The 15,898-nt window shown below is 38.3% G+C and overlaps 1 protein-coding gene across 1 annotated transcript in view; it reads left to right on the top strand.

The window, feature by feature from the left end:
* The window catches only part of LOC127978807 (zinc finger protein ZFPM2-like), a 48,841-nt gene that overhangs the window by 26,788 nt on the left and 6,155 nt on the right, over positions 1–15,898 (top strand). The window contains exons 5-6 of the mRNA XM_052583718.1: positions 649–745; positions 13,958–14,164. Coding sequence (XP_052439678.1) covers positions 649–745; positions 13,958–14,164 — 304 coding nt within the window. The remainder of the gene's footprint in view (positions 1–648; positions 746–13,957; positions 14,165–15,898) is intronic.

Genomic DNA, 15,898 nt, shown 5'->3' with positions numbered 1-15,898 from the left:
TACATTACAAGTGCATATTCAGTATAGTTAAGTGCACTTCTTTTTCTCAAGGGTATATTGTGCAACATTACAGATATCACACAATTGTGTGAGCATGCTTTTATTTATTTTTTAAACAGAAATAGGCACTTAATTCAGTCATTCTGTTTTCAGTTATGAAATCAAATCCTTTTGAAACGCATGCCAGCGTTTGAAATTCCTTGTGTGTGTGTGTGTGTGTGTGTGTGTGAGTGAGGAAGCTGTGATGCTCTGATAGAGGGCACAATGTGTCTAAAGATCAATGCTCAGTATCCGCTTCTTCTGTCTGCATGTCCATGCCGCTCCATTCTGCATCCCAGAGCTCACAAAGGATGAGATCTGATCAGGTGAAACATTCAGAGGCTCTCTGACAATGCAGCCATTCAGAGGGCGAACGGGACGGGGTGTGGCCTGCTCGCCCCTCTCCTCTAACACATACGTGGAGATATAGTCTTTGGAAATGACACATTCATGGTTGAAGTTGTTTAAACAAGCTCACTTAGACACTGGATAGCTAATCTGAGTCTGTTCGCTGACACTCTGATTCAAGTTTTGTGTTGGAGGCTGTGGTCAGTCGCTGTACATGTTCTGATGTGGAGGAGACTGAGGCGTGTGTGTTTTGTGCCGCAGGTTTCGCTGGGGCTGAATGGAGGTCCTCGCTGGCTGCTGGACATGATGTGGGTCAGTGCAGAGGACGGGAAGAGCAACTGCGCCGTGTACAGCAAAGGTGAGAGTTTATTCTTCTGTCAGGCTTCTGTGCTTGAGACAGTGTGTTATTGAACGGGGTGATAAAGACCCTGTGAAACGGCTTGACAAGCACAAATCAGAAGATTATCCATCAGGAGAGATGATTGTGATGAATACAAACTGTGTTTAAAGGCATGATTCTGTTAGTGTGTTTGGGGTCATTCATGGGGCATGGCTTGCCTCGGTCGGTTTGTGTTTCTGCTTTAGAGTGGGTGGGATTGATCACATGTCGTTATTGTTGCACCGCTTCTACTGCCGCGACATCGCTGGCTCCGCTCCTCTGCTGTCAACGAGAGGAACGTCTGTACTTCCTCAACAGATGATGAAAAGAACTATTTTCTTGGATGTTAAAAAAAGGTGTGCACGTTCAAAACATTTGCATTTGCTCCTTCGTTGGCGGTGCTGATTTAAATCTAGCGACAAGTACATGTTAAATTGATCAAAAGTGATAGTTGTGTGTGTATGTGTGTGTGTCTGTGTGTGCAACCCTCTACGCACACCTTGGCGATATAATCGCCATTGGCTAGTCAATTTTTCAGTTTACTCGCCAGACTGATGACACACACAGACACACACACACACACACACACACACACATATATATATATGATTCCAATCAGCTTATCTTTGTAAAATGGCAAATCTTCTTAAATCTCAGCTTCTTAATCAGTCAGTCAAGCATTATATTATGGTATTAAGCACTATTTAATGATAGAACTTTAGTGATTAGAACTAAAACTTGATAACCATGAATTAATGCATATTTGTAATTTTAAGACTGGTGGTGATGCTTAAGATATTTTGGTCATTGAAGGTTTCTGTAAAAAAAAAAAAAAAAAGTAATAGATCATATTAATTATTATTAAAAGATAATACTAATACTAATTCTACTACTAAACTAACAATATACAATGCACTGTGGATTGATGAGCTGCTGGGTTCATGAATATTAATCACATTGTCTGCGTTCAGTCAAACTGATTTGCTGAAATCAAAACAGGGAAGGTAATAGATGAGTGCCAGCCAATGAAATTGTCATTTTTTGGGAAAGTCGTGGCCTAGGGTTTAGAGAGTTTGACTCCTAACCCTAAGGTTGTGGGTTCAAGTCTCGGGCCTGCAATACCACTACTTAGGTGCCCTTGAGCAAGGCACTGAACCCCCAACTGCTCCCCAGGCGCTGCAGCATAAATGGCTGCCCACTGCTCCGGGTGTGTGCTCACAGTGTGTGTGTGTGCACTTCGGATGGGTTAAATGCAGAGCACGGATCTTGAGTATGGGTCACCATACTTGGCTGAATGAGTGAAAATGTGACAGACATCATTTAGTCACATAGAGTGAAATTGAGTCGCATATGCGAGTGATTTACTCGCAATGTAGAGGGTTGGTGTGTGTGTGTGTGTATGTGTGTGTGTGTGTGCGAGTGTTTGTGTGACGATGTAAAAGTCTTTACTATTTCAAATAAATGCTGTTCTTTTGAACTTTCTATATTCATTAAGTATCCTGAACAAAAATGTAATGTCTCAATTCTTCAAAACACACACACACACAAACACACACACACACACACACACACACACATTTGAATATAAATAAAATATTTTGTATTTTAAAATATATTCAAATATCAACCCTTATAAAATCTCTAGTGACCCCAAACCTTTGAACAGTACATATATCTGTGTATTTATTTTTGGAAGGATGTTCCTCATCATCACATTTGAAGGTCCGTGGCATCATCAAGTTAAAAACCTCCTGCACTGAATCATATTCAGACGTCCTCGAAGCTTTAGCACACATGGACTGAAAGCCACAGCTCAACTCTTCATTTACAGTGAATCTAAAAAAACTAAAAAACCATGTGCCCTTTTCAGAGATAAAGCCATGGCCCATTTTTAACCAAAAGAAGAAAAAGTGAGGGGTAATAACTTACCATTCCACGAACAAATGCTCAATGTTTAAAGAGCAGAAAGATAACTCTTTGTTGCTGGTGCTCCCGCTCCTTGACTAAAAGTGATATTTCTGCTAAAGTGCTCCAGTTTTTTATTATCAGCAGGGGCTTAATTGATTAATCTACTTACAGTACATGTGTAAGTTCACCAGAGAACAATCCCTTCTCCAGTCTGAAAAAAGACTTGAGGAAATGAAAGACTTAAAGGCCTTTATCGCACTTATCTGAGAACACAGAGAAATGGAATAATGGTTGAATATCTCCAGCAAAGTCAAATTCCATTATCAGTGTATTGAAACAGCTCCGCCCCCCGGAGGAGTCCCCGCTCTGCTCCGCCAGCGCCCGCGCGGCACAGCGATTGTGTTTAATTAAAAGACAACACTGATGAACTGAAGGGCTTTCAGCGGAGAAGTTATTAAGGAACTGAAAGGGGGTCGGGATCGATTAGTCTCCGGTCTACTGTACTCCAGATTGCAGAGTTAGCTCTCCCAGTCTTGAGTGAGGATCCTACACTGTCTGCAGAGGATGTTTTCACTTGTGTGACCCTGGAGCTCAAAACCACTCTTAAGTGCTGCATGGGGGATATATGTAGCAATAGTCAAAAATACATTGTAGGGGTCAAAATTATCAATTTTCTTTTATGGCAAAAATCATTAGGATATTGAGTAAAGATCATGTTTCATGAAGATATGTTGTAGATTTCCTACCGTAAATAAATAAAAAAGTAATTTTTAATTAGTAATATGTATTGCTAATAACTTAAATTGCACAACTTTAAAGGTGTTTTTTTTTTTTTTCTCAGATTCCAGATTTTCAAATACCGTATTTTCCAGACTATAAGTCACACTTTTTTTCATAGTTTGGCTGGTCCTGCGACTTATAGTCAGGTGCGACTTATCAAAATTAATTTGACATGAACCATTTGACATGAGCTCTATGCTGCTCTGTGCTCCTGTAGTCTACACTGAAAACATAGAGCGCCCTCTTGCAGCTGTAGACGGTAATGTTTTCTCTTGGTTCTTGGTTCTAAATAAATGCGACTTATAGTCCAGTGCGACTTATAAATGTTTTTTTCCTCATCATGACGTATTTTTGGACTGATGCGACTTATACTCAGGTGCGACTTATAGTCCGAAAAATATGGTAGTTGTATCTCAGCCAAATATTGTCCTATCCTAACCATGCATCAATGCAAAGATTATTTGCCTGCTTGGTCCATACCCAAGTATCTGGTCTGTTTTGGCATTATTTGGCTCTGAGGCCCTCTCTTAAATTCATGGGGCCTGGACGAAACTGTTATGTGTTGGTTGGGTATTGACATGGAATTCACAAATCAATTTAATTCCTATACATACGTTTTTGATTAGATTCTGATTTGATATTGTTTATTTTGTTTGTGTGTGTGTGTGTGTGTATATATATTTGTGCATTATTATAATATTATAATATTAAAGTTTTTTTTTTAGGTAATTCCTGAGGTAAATGTAGCGTTATGTGAAATTTGCAATATTTTTTCTGTGGTTGACAAACTGATTGAGCGATTAAATCATGATACATTTTATTAAGTTATACTGGGTTTTTTTTTTAACATTCCTTCTAATGTTCATTCATATTTATTTCATGCTGTAACTAGTATTATAGGTGCTGTATCTAAGATTTTGACTCTACTAAAGCATAAAACTACTATAATATGTTTGCAGAAACATGATAAGTTAGCATATTGGTTTATCTGAAAAACAATGCTGCAGTCAGTTATTCTTCTTTGAAAATATGTGTCCGGCCGGAATGTCTGTCTCTGTTTTGGTTTCCTAAACCCGCCCACTGCCAGTTTACCCAACTGTATTTCAGCACCCCGGGTTGCCAGTTGGCCAAAAAACCACAGTATATTTTGTCTCATTTATCATCAAGTGCGCTCGTTCATGTTGGTGTCATCAATCTGGCAACCTGTGTGTCAAGTCTGAGGAGGTGGACCGGGTGAAAAAAAACTCTCCAATATTTTGAATTTGGACTGCAATACCTAGTTCAACCACTCGGTGTCAATCCTACATACAGCACCTTTAAAGTGGAAGATATGACCTTTTTCTGGTGAGGTAGCTACAGTGATCTGTTTAAAGAGCTTAAAAACATTATTTATTGTTGGAATGTGGTCATAAAATTGATAGACTTGATTTAAAAAAAAAAACAAAGCACAAAACTTATTGTGATTATTGGATGTTATAAGTGCTTTTAAATAAATAATCGCGATTAATCACATTTAAAATAAAAGTTTTTGTTTACATTTATATATTTGTGTACTGTGTATATTTATTATGTTTATAATGTATAAATACAAACACATGCATATACATATTTAAGAAAAAGATGTTGTTTATATATTACATATATTTATATATTAAATATAAATACATGTACATGTTAATATTTTCTAAATATATACTGTATGTGTTGTGTGTGTGTGTATATCTATACACAGTACACACACAAATATTATGCAAACAAAACTTTTATTTCGGATGCGACTAATTGTGATTAATCATTTGACAGCACTAGATTATACCCAACTCTAGTTTGGAATGACATGAGGGTCAGCAATTAACAACAAAATTTTCATTTTTGGGTGAACTGTCCCTTTAAGTTGATATGCCTTCAATTATAGACCAGTGTGCAATTCATTCAAGAAGGTTGTGCTAGTTTTCTGCAGTACTGGTGATAATGATATAATAATAAACAATCATTGTCAAAGTTGTAAACACAACAGCAGTCTTCATCTGTCATAAGGTTTGGCTTTGTTTCCAGGTGGACCGTTAGAAAACCCATACCGGTTGACCGTGTATTTGGGGGAACGTGTCCCCATGAGGGTCTATCGTGGTTCTGGACTGGTGTTTTTTCTGTAACGGCGTATGTGTCGTTAAGTCGATTGCATTCGGCACATGGCTCATGAACTGATGAGTTCCAGCGAAGAGGGCAGTCGAATTCTTAAGCGTGTGTTTTATATGTGCTCTCGATCCTGTCAGAGGGCTTTTGGCTTATCTTGAGTGAATGTCGAGGCTGGAAATGTCAGGCACGGGCAGAAGAAAATCTGAGATTATGAAGCTGCTGGATGTTGTCATGGGGTTGTGATGCGTCATAAATCCTGGTTTGATGGCAGTGGATGTCTGGATCAGGAGGGACACGGCTTAAGGACTGCAGAGACTCTGAACAGGAAAGAGGTTTATTCTGGTCATTAGACGATGTAGACCTCTTCTTTTGATTTATCATCCTCAGATTCTCGCTCTGCTCCCTTCATATTTCATGCTGGCTCTCTCGGTCTCATTTCTTGATGGACTGATATCTGACAGGCTTATGGCCGTCTGTGATGGGAAGGAGCAGCTCTGTTAAGGTGAATCTGGGGTCAGCAGAAAGAAAAAAAGCCCTGGCACACCGCAGCCAAGAGGAAACGATGGCCGTCGGCTTATCACTTGTAGTTTCCTGTGATAGTATTAGTGGATAGTAGCCAGAAAGTCTTGTGGGACATTTGTAATGCTGCTTTAATGCATCCGTCAATTTCCATATAATAAATGCTTGGTGATTATTACAGTCTTGAATATGCCAATGATTAGCAACTACCTTAATTTTAATGCATTTTATTTTATTAATTTATTATTTTAAAAATACACATTTTTGCTAGACATTTTCTGCGAATTCTTTTGTCATGTTATTGTTTTTGAGGATCTAAAGCAGCAATAAGGCAGTATCTACCCTGGGTCTTGAGGTTCAGGGTTACAGTGTTATGTCAGAGAAATTTCAGTTTGATTCTCACTGAAGACGAAGTCGACAGAGACAAAGTTTAATTGAGTTTTCCTGAAACCAATCGGGAGTTTTGCTAGAAGGTAGAAAAGCAGAAGCAAGTAATCCTCTTCCCACTGAGGCGCTCGCTTGAGGGGTATCTCTCCTCCCTTTCTCCCAATCTCTCCCTCCCTGCGTCCCTCCCACCCTCTCTCCGGCTCTATCCCATTACCTGGAAAAAAGCAGAGGGTCCCAAGCCACAGTACTGAATACCCCAAGATAAAAGTAAAACATTTCCTTCTGAGATGTGTTTTTCTGGAAGCTGCAGTTGTTTTTCCGTCACAGATCTGAGTGTCTCAGCGGTGTGACTCTGTAGGGTCGTAAGTGTCAGCTGGAGGATACTCCACTGAGCAGCAGACATCTTCCCAGCGGGAACGCAGTGACGATCTACTGGGAGAAATAACAAAGTGATTTGCATAGGATGTCATTCATCGACCGTAATCCCCAGTGAGGCCCGGCAGTGTCCTGTTGTGTGTCTAACAGCTCCTGAGAAGGAGAAGGTGACGGACGAGTGGAAGAGCGCAGCTGCTTATTTACCACAAGTACACAGATCGGAGAAAAAAACTCAAATCGGAAATCTAACTTGCATCGTTTACATTTGCAGTAATCTTATGTTTACATTTAGCCTGTTCACCTGTTTTATTAGCATATTAACTATTTTGTGAACCTTATAGCCTTTACATATATATTTACTTTCACCAATTATGTTAACAATTATTTTACATGTACATCATTTAACTATTTTGTTAATGTTTTTTTTTTACATTTCCCTTTACATTTGCCTTTATTTACTTAATGTTTACTTTACATTTGCCTTTAAATTAATCTACTTCTACATTTAGTCATTTGAGTAGCATTTACCTTTAGATTTGCCTTTGTTTACCTTTTTTGTTTAATGTTTACACTTGAAGTCTGTGATTTTGTTTACATATTTGCCTTTGGTTACTCATTTTGTTAATGTTTGCTATTTTGTTGATGTTTCTATTTGCATTTGAATTAGTTTGCCAATTTTGTTGATATTTACACTTATATTTATGTACATATTTTTATGTTTTCCCTTTCATATACCTTTGTGTGGTTTTATCAATAATTTAGATTACTTTTATTATTAATAATAATAATATTTTTTTTATTAACGTTTACCTTAATATTTGCCTTTACATGTATATGTTTCATCTAACCACATTTCTAAATGTTCATCTTTGCATATGCATATATTTACACAATTATTTTGCTAATGGTCCCTTTTACATGGATTTGTTTACTTATTTTGTTAATGTTTACATTTATGTTTACTTTTCACTTTAGATTTGCTTTTGCGTTAGCCTGTATTGTTATTGTTACCTGTATTGGTGATGTTTTTTATTTTGTTAATGCTTACACCTTTGTGTTCTTTTATGTTTACCTTTGTTGTATATTTTGTTATCATTTACATGTTTTTTCACCTTTATGTTTCATATTCTTTTTAAAAAGCTACCTTTATGTTCACATTTTTATTTCTTTTCTCATCTATTTTCTATTTTGCAAGCGGCATGCTTACAAGCACACATATGCTGTATGTGTATCTCAATTCACCGACACGTCAGCCAGGCAACGTATAGCACTGACGGTGCGGCACGCAGCTATTAGGGAGCTGTCACAAAGCTTAATTACACATTGGGATATGGAAATGAGTTGCTGCCTGTCAGTGCGTCTGTGATTTGAATGCTTCATATGTAACACAGAGAGACTGTCAAGAAAGACTTCAATCAGAAATGCAAAAATAACTGAGTTGAACGGCAAGCCACACTTTCCTCCGTCTTTATTAAGATCACCGCAGTATGAAAAACAGTAAGCGAGGGGGAGGGAGGATGGGAAGGGGGTCTATCTCAGGCAGAATTGATGTGGTTCTATCCATATTCATATTCAGCAGCAGCTGTTATCGCTTAAAAGGCTTTCTAATTACAACAACAAGACAAAAACTGCTTGGATACGGTCCAGACCCGCTAAATGATAAAATAAGCACTCATTCACTCTCTCGCTCACTTTCTCTCTCTCTTCCTCTCTTAATCTCCACAAAGCACCTTGGAGTCTACTCACCCAAATACATGCCAATGAACAGGGAAAGTGCCATTCGGAGATGCAGGTGTCACGTTTGATAAGAAACTTCTGGATTAAATATGCTGTGGCTAATGAGCAGCCGGGCGAGCCAGTGAGGGTGCAACCATGGGCACGATTGTTCTCCGGCTGATAACATTCTGCGGAAGAAACAGCCAAATTCCATCATTTAATAAACAGCCCCGGCCTCTATCAGAGAGAGCGCCTGGATCCCCGTGTTAAGTGGGAGACATTGCTTTTCATTATGCCAATCTCAGGGGGCTTCCATAGGGGTGTGGAGGTGTGGCGACAAACAAATTGTCCCATATTTAGACCCGTTTGTTTGTGTGCATCTGTGTGTGTGTGTGGAAGAGTGTGTGTGAGAGAGAGAGAGAGAGAGAGAGAGATTTCTTGAAAGTGTTTCTCAGAGGTGCAGCTGGAGTTAAAATCTTCAACTTAACAAAGTTCTTGTTTATTTTAAGGGAATGCATCACTATTGCAGTTGCTCTTTCATTAAAAAAAATGTGTAGGATCTACTTTGAAACAATTGAAATTGCTTGTAAATGTTGCAGATGATTATGAAGATGCATTTAGGAATATTTAAGATTACTTACTCAATCTGTCGAGATCAGACAGAAGAAAAAGCAAACACAATAGAGAGCTGTTATTGTAGAAATTAATGTTGTAATTGAAATTGACACAGACATTGTTTTTCATGTTTGATACTGTAAATTTGGCTGCTTTAAAACAATCTATAAAGTGGTTTTATAAATAAATGTGACATGACTTGACCGGAATGCCACATTGCAGATCTTGTGCAAACATGTGCACTTCTCTATGAACAGATGCTTTCTTAACTGCTGTTTTCTCACCACTGCCATTTCTGTTATGTGCTTATTTTGTTATTGAGAAGAAAACATGCAGAACAAATTTACATTTTCGGTAGTTAAGGGTTCAATTCTCACTATTAACTAGTTGCTTATTAGCATGCATGTTACTAGCATATTGGCTCTTTTTAGCACTTATAAATCACAATATTTAATGCCTTACTCTGCATGATCATATTTTAATCCCTTAATCCTACACATACCTAAACTTATTAACTATTAATAAAAAGCAAATTAGGAGTTTATTGAGGCAAAAGTCATACTAAATTGTCATTTGTGATAACTGGTCCATTAAAATAGTGTAACCACATATTCAATTAACTTTCCAACATATTTTTACCCCGAAACGAAGCGCAGAAAAGGCATTCACTGGGAGTATACCAGGGCCTTAAGTGACACATCTAATTTCCTCTATCAGTAAATAACTCTGGAGGTCAAAGATTGCACTCTTCAAGGTCATTTAGATGCCATATTGAACCCTTCAGGAAAAAGGAAAGTGAGACAGACGCAGTTCTTGACCTGTCACTCATAAGGAGCTTAGTTCACCCAGCCAGTAAAATTTCACTCTCTGCCAGCATTCGCTTTAGCCGGACCAGTAGGCTAGCTGTCAGGAAGATGATTCATTTCTCAAAGCTCGTATTAAGAAATTGGAAAATAGCGGGATCATTTTTTTTGGCAGACCTGTCAAGCTACCGCCGCTCTTCGGTTTGAACCTGAAAGCCGGGGGTGTGGTGTGCTGTGGGAGAATAAACACTGACTGCACCGCCTCATGAATATACAAAATGAGGCATAACTTCACACCCTGCTACACCCACCAGATGACTGGCCGTGCCTCACAGGAAGACACACGATGCCCCTCTGGTGTGTGTTTGATGTAGCGAGGGCCAGGAGATCAATGAGGGTGCAGGTGTGCGGGGCAGATGGTGGAGAGGTGATACCAGGGGCGCTGGCCAGGAACACAGGAGCTCCATGAGGGCGGCCCCTGAGGGAACGGAGCCGTATGACTGATGCATTCTGGGATGCAGATGTGATTTATGGAAGGGAGCAGTGAAAGTGAGCTCCCTGCTGTCTCACACACACTGCTGCGCTTGCAAGATCTCTTTATCTTATGCTGGGCGTTTTAAGACACTTTTTGTATGGTTTTCTTAGGACTTCCTCATTAAACACTGCTGGGTGAAATAAAGATGGTCTTGGCCCAAGAACCAAGTAATGTAGGTCGTTTTCTGCCATGAGTCACAGCGCTGCAGTTTAAATGTAAAAGAGAAGTCACAGCTTATTGTCCTTTTTTTTCATACTTGTAGTTTTGAAATAAGGTTAAAGAAGCACGAAGAAAGCAATGCAGAATGTTAAAACCTGGTTAACTGTATTTATGTACATTTTACAGTAATAGAAACCTTATTAAAAAAATCGCAAGGCTGTGCCACTTTATATTTTGTGGAAATCCAGATTTTTTCAGGATTCTTTGACGTATAGCAAGTTCAAATGAACAGTATTATCTCATATACAGCATATATGAGATAATGTGTATATATATTGAAATAAGTAAAACTATTCCCAGCACTATCTGTAGCACTGACAGAAGCGAACAGTGTTTAACAGAGGAGCAATCCAACTACCTTTATGAATGATCCTGTGAGACCTTGCTCTCAAAGGTGAGGACATCGCCACCTTGCGGTGAAGATGTTACTACAAGTTGAAATGTTCAGCAGCCCAGATAGGAAAACTGTGATGCTAATAATGTAAATCATTTTTAGTCTTGTCTGATGCTCAAACACTATTAAGTTTTCTTGTTTTGTTTCCAGCTTTGATGGGCAAGAAATTCATTGACAGATAGAAAATATTTGTTTGAATTCATGGGTAAAAGAGAGAGGGAAGATAGACGCTCATGCATTGCATTTAAAGCTCTCATTGTCTTCAGTACAGTGTGATCGTGCCAAAATAAACCCTGTCAGACAGATTGCTCTGTTTCTCTGCCAGAAGACACAAGAACAGGCTGGGCAGAGGCTAAACGACACTTTTATTTTGCTTTATCTATGCATGAGGATTGTTGCACACTGCAATTTTTATGTTACTTGTCCTTTATAAACATGCACTATGGTAACTGTAGTCCTAACAAAATACCAGTAACAACAGTTAATAAAACTGGCGACGTGCTTCTGTCATTGTCTTATTAAAAAAGTATGATATTAATTAATTATTATGAATAATGTTGTACTGATGCAAAACCACAATTGCATTAAAACATCTGTTTTATTGAATGGACATCTGTTCCTTATGTCAGACCCACAATACCAAAAGCCCTGTCAATTAGCATTCGTCCGCGGGAGGCAGGACAGCACGTCACAGGTCACGTTTTCTCCTTCGGCATGCTGTCAGGGAGCACTCACACATGTTTGAAAGGTAGCATTGAGTGTTCTTCATCCTCATTGTCCAACTCTCCAATTAGTTCTTGTCCTAATTCCAGCATTTAGTGCTGGCATATCATGTCTCTTCTTGTTATCTTGCGTTCCAGACTTTTGTAAATAGTCATATTTAAAACTTTAATCCCCTGAATGGAAGATGACGCGTCTGACAGAAAGTCCGTCATTTAGACAGATAAATGTAATCTCAGTCACAAAGCACTCCTCTTCTTTTTAACTGGCTAATGAGTTTGTTCGATGGACTCCAGTGGAATGTTTCATCCAAAGCCTTCAATTTGATAATGCTGTACTTTTATCCGAGATGTCTATTATTTTTAGCGGCAGCGTCTTCGGTAATAGCTACACTTGTCCCTCACTTGTTTGTTGCTGCTTCAAAGCGATGCATTCGTGTGGAGGACTGCGTGCTGTATACGGGTTCAAAAAGTAATATGTTTCTATTTACCACTATGCTGATTTCTGTGTATTTAGTTGAAAATGGATAAAAGTAGAAGCTTACTACTGCTGTTTCTGAAAAACAAGCTTGTGAGGTCTTGCATTGATACCGCACTGCCAGAAATAGAAAAATATATATATTTGCAACAATAAAAATTTAATTTGCGAATTTTATGACAAGTAAAAGGCACTGGTTATGATTTATTGTTAGGCATAAACAAAATAAGTCGCTTTGGATAAAAGCCTGTCAAATCCAAGTGGAAATGTTCAAAATCTGTATTAATTTTGTGACACAATTGTACAATAAAACTGTGAACCTTTAAAGCAGGGGTCTGCTTATGTGGTCTTTTTATAAAAATACATTTTATACGTATTATACATTTAATTAAAGGGTCCTGCAAGCACTTTAATTTATCCCCCTTTAATCAAACTGCACAAAAAGTGGTTCAATAATGTTGAATGTCACAGGGACTAATTATTGCAAATGCAGATCTTACTGTGTTCTGGTTAAACATTTTTTGTAATTTTTTATTTATGCTAAGGTTTGCATATGGTGGTGTTCTTAATCTTTACAATATATACTATTCCTAAAATAAGAAATATCCCAATATATTGGCTTGCTTACAGTATCGCAGTGTATCGCAACATATCGCATTGCAACTCCTGTATCATATCACCAGATTCTAGGCAATACACAATATACAGATAGTATACAGAAGTCAATGGTGTCCAAACAAAACGAAAAAAAAAAAAAGTTCTTCAGTCCTTCCTCAAAATCTTTTCCTCGTTTAGTCTACAAGGGACCTCAGATAGCATAAATAACTTTCTTTAAATGGTTAAAGTGGTCATGAACTGCCTACGTGTTTTTTGTTTTGTTTTGTTTTTTGGAACCTTTATCTGAGGTCCACTTATAATTTTATCAAAAAAAAAAAAAAAGAAAGAAAAAAGCCTAATTTAAAAGTAATATTATATTTTCGGACCTGTTTTAACCCTCCTCATCAGAGTGATCTGTTTAAATAGGCCTGGAGGATTGTAGACTCGGAAGTAAAAGCACACTTCTATGATTGGTTGATATGTTATGTTAGTTGTGTATGTTAGTCAGTCTTTGTCCTTCACAGATGGACGCTGCTGTGATTTAGGTTAAAACTGCATAAACACTCATATCAAATGATCTGTTTAACAGACAAAGACGGCAAACACAATTGCACTGCATAGAGTCATGTTGTCTTCAGAGCCATCTTTATCATTTGGTTCCTGCGTAGACTTGGGTGTTCGCCTCTCTCGTAAAAACTACATGCGCAAATTGGTGGGAGGAGCGAAGGAGACAATGATGTTGATTTTCTTCTGAGGAGGTGGTGCTTATCCACATTATTACATCATAGAGTGGTACATTCCACACACAGCTGTGATCCGGCAGATATCAAAACTTTGGCATTAGTATAAAAACAGCTTCTATTGAAGGCATGAGTTTTTGAAACTTACAGGATGTTTTTTTACAGTACAATGACATCTTATATGTCAAAGGATAAAGGGAATTTTGGTTTCCTCAGTTCATGACCACTTCAAAATACGCTGTTAAATACAAACTTTGCTTTTTCTCACAGGAGGACATGTATGGTGTTCCACAACTAAAAACATCATGGAAGGAGATGAACTTGCAGCCTGTGTGGTGGATTTGCACTCGCATCTTCAAACACCAGCCCAAACTCCCTACAGTCAAGGGATGTACTCGGCCCGACAGCTGGAAGGCATCCAACTCCTTCCTCAGCAAGCAGCCATGGCGTCCATTCTGCCCGGCGCTATCATCAACAGTGAGTGCTGCATTATCAGGCCTCTGCCACAGTGGATAGACTGATTAATGTACTTGGTTAAAAATGGAAATCCATGTCGAAGAGTCATCACAGTTCTGATGTGCATGTTTGCCATGGATAAGAGAATTACCAAGGGTCGAGGCTGACCTTCAGTTTTGCAAGAATTAGATATTTGCCCTCTTCCATTCTCTAATCATAGTTAACAAGAATTTGATGCAAACAACAGTGCATTTGCTTTGATGGGGTCTATAGGGTTGAGTTATGTGGTAAATCCCTTTACTTCATAATCAAAATTACAGCTACAGTGCCCTCCATAAGTATTGGAACAGTAAAGACAAAATTGTTCTGTTTGCTGTGGAGTCAAGAAATCTGTAAATATGATTAAAAGATGAAAATGAGACAAAACTACAGAATTTCACATTTCTACACAAAGATGTTTTACCAGCTAAGAAGATCAGCACTTTATGAGTTTCATCTCCCTTTCTGATGTGAGCATAAGTATTGAGACAGTTGCCTCACAGATCTTTCTAAGTGTTCAGCTGTGTCCTGTTGCATTAATTATTCAGATATTAAAAGCAGGGAATGTATCTTATCAGTACATCCACTGCTTCTGCATTCTGAGTCTTGAATTCGATGTTGACACTAGTGGTCGACCAATATGTGTTTTTTGACAGCCAATATCTAGGAAAGAAGGTGGTGGGGGGGTGGGGGGGGGGGGGTGCAATAGCCGATATAAAGCCGATATGATTTTTTAAATGAAAAAATTTATTACTATGTAAGAAATTTGAAATCATTTGACAATGGATTAAAAAATAAATGTGCAAAAGAAACATGCTTATAATTTAGATGACAGTACTTTCACAAATAAATAAATATTTAATAAAAATATAATTTAAAAGGAAAGTAAACACTATAACCTAGAGGGCAGTCAGTATTCTGGGAAGTTTGTGTGCACTGGGAATCATATTTTTCAAATAAAGCCAGGGTAACCCTCATTTTACACACAGCACACTATGAAAATGACATGAATATGACAGTGGGCAAATGCATAAAGCATAGCATTAGTTTAAAGTTTAACACATCCAATTCACACAGACCGGTTGTCACACAGAGAACACACGATCATGCTGGATAAAAATGCACACTTCACAAGATCTCACAGCTGTATTCGACTAAGTTTGCAAGGTTTGTGAAATTAAATGTGAACAAGAGAGAGTGTGAGCACTGTGTGCACTCAGGTACTGAGAAATAAAAATAAAAGTCCCGCCTTGAACACAATGGCCAAGCAGAAAAACTTAACAGCCAATGCTGATATTTGAAAAAAAATGGCAAATATCGGCCGATATATCGGCCTTGGCGATATATCGGTCAACCACTAGATGACACACACAAACCAGGATGTCAGGGGAAGCCGACTCTGAAATTTGAATGTTAAAAGAAAATAGGAAGTCGATTAGAACTATAGAAATAACAAAGGGCATGGAGCAATCAAGAGTTTGGAAACTACCGGTGACATCAGCAACCGGTAGTAACCTGAAAAATGTTATCAGAGAAGAAAAAAAAAACAGTTGATGACAGACAAATTATAAATGCTGTGAAAATGAACCATAAAATACATGTCTGTAAAATCACCAATAACCTCCAGAAAACTGGGGTGATGCTCTGTTAATCTACAGTCCGCAGGAGAATTTGACACAGAATTACAGAAGCTACACAGCAAGATGCAAACCTCTG

Source organism: Carassius gibelio, chromosome B19, assembly GCF_023724105.1.
Source record: "Carassius gibelio isolate Cgi1373 ecotype wild population from Czech Republic chromosome B19, carGib1.2-hapl.c, whole genome shotgun sequence".
Lineage (NCBI taxonomy): Eukaryota > Metazoa > Chordata > Actinopteri > Cypriniformes > Cyprinidae > Carassius > Carassius gibelio.
Note: the sequence above shows the minus strand (reverse complement) of the source record. Positions and strands in the feature narration are given on the sequence as shown.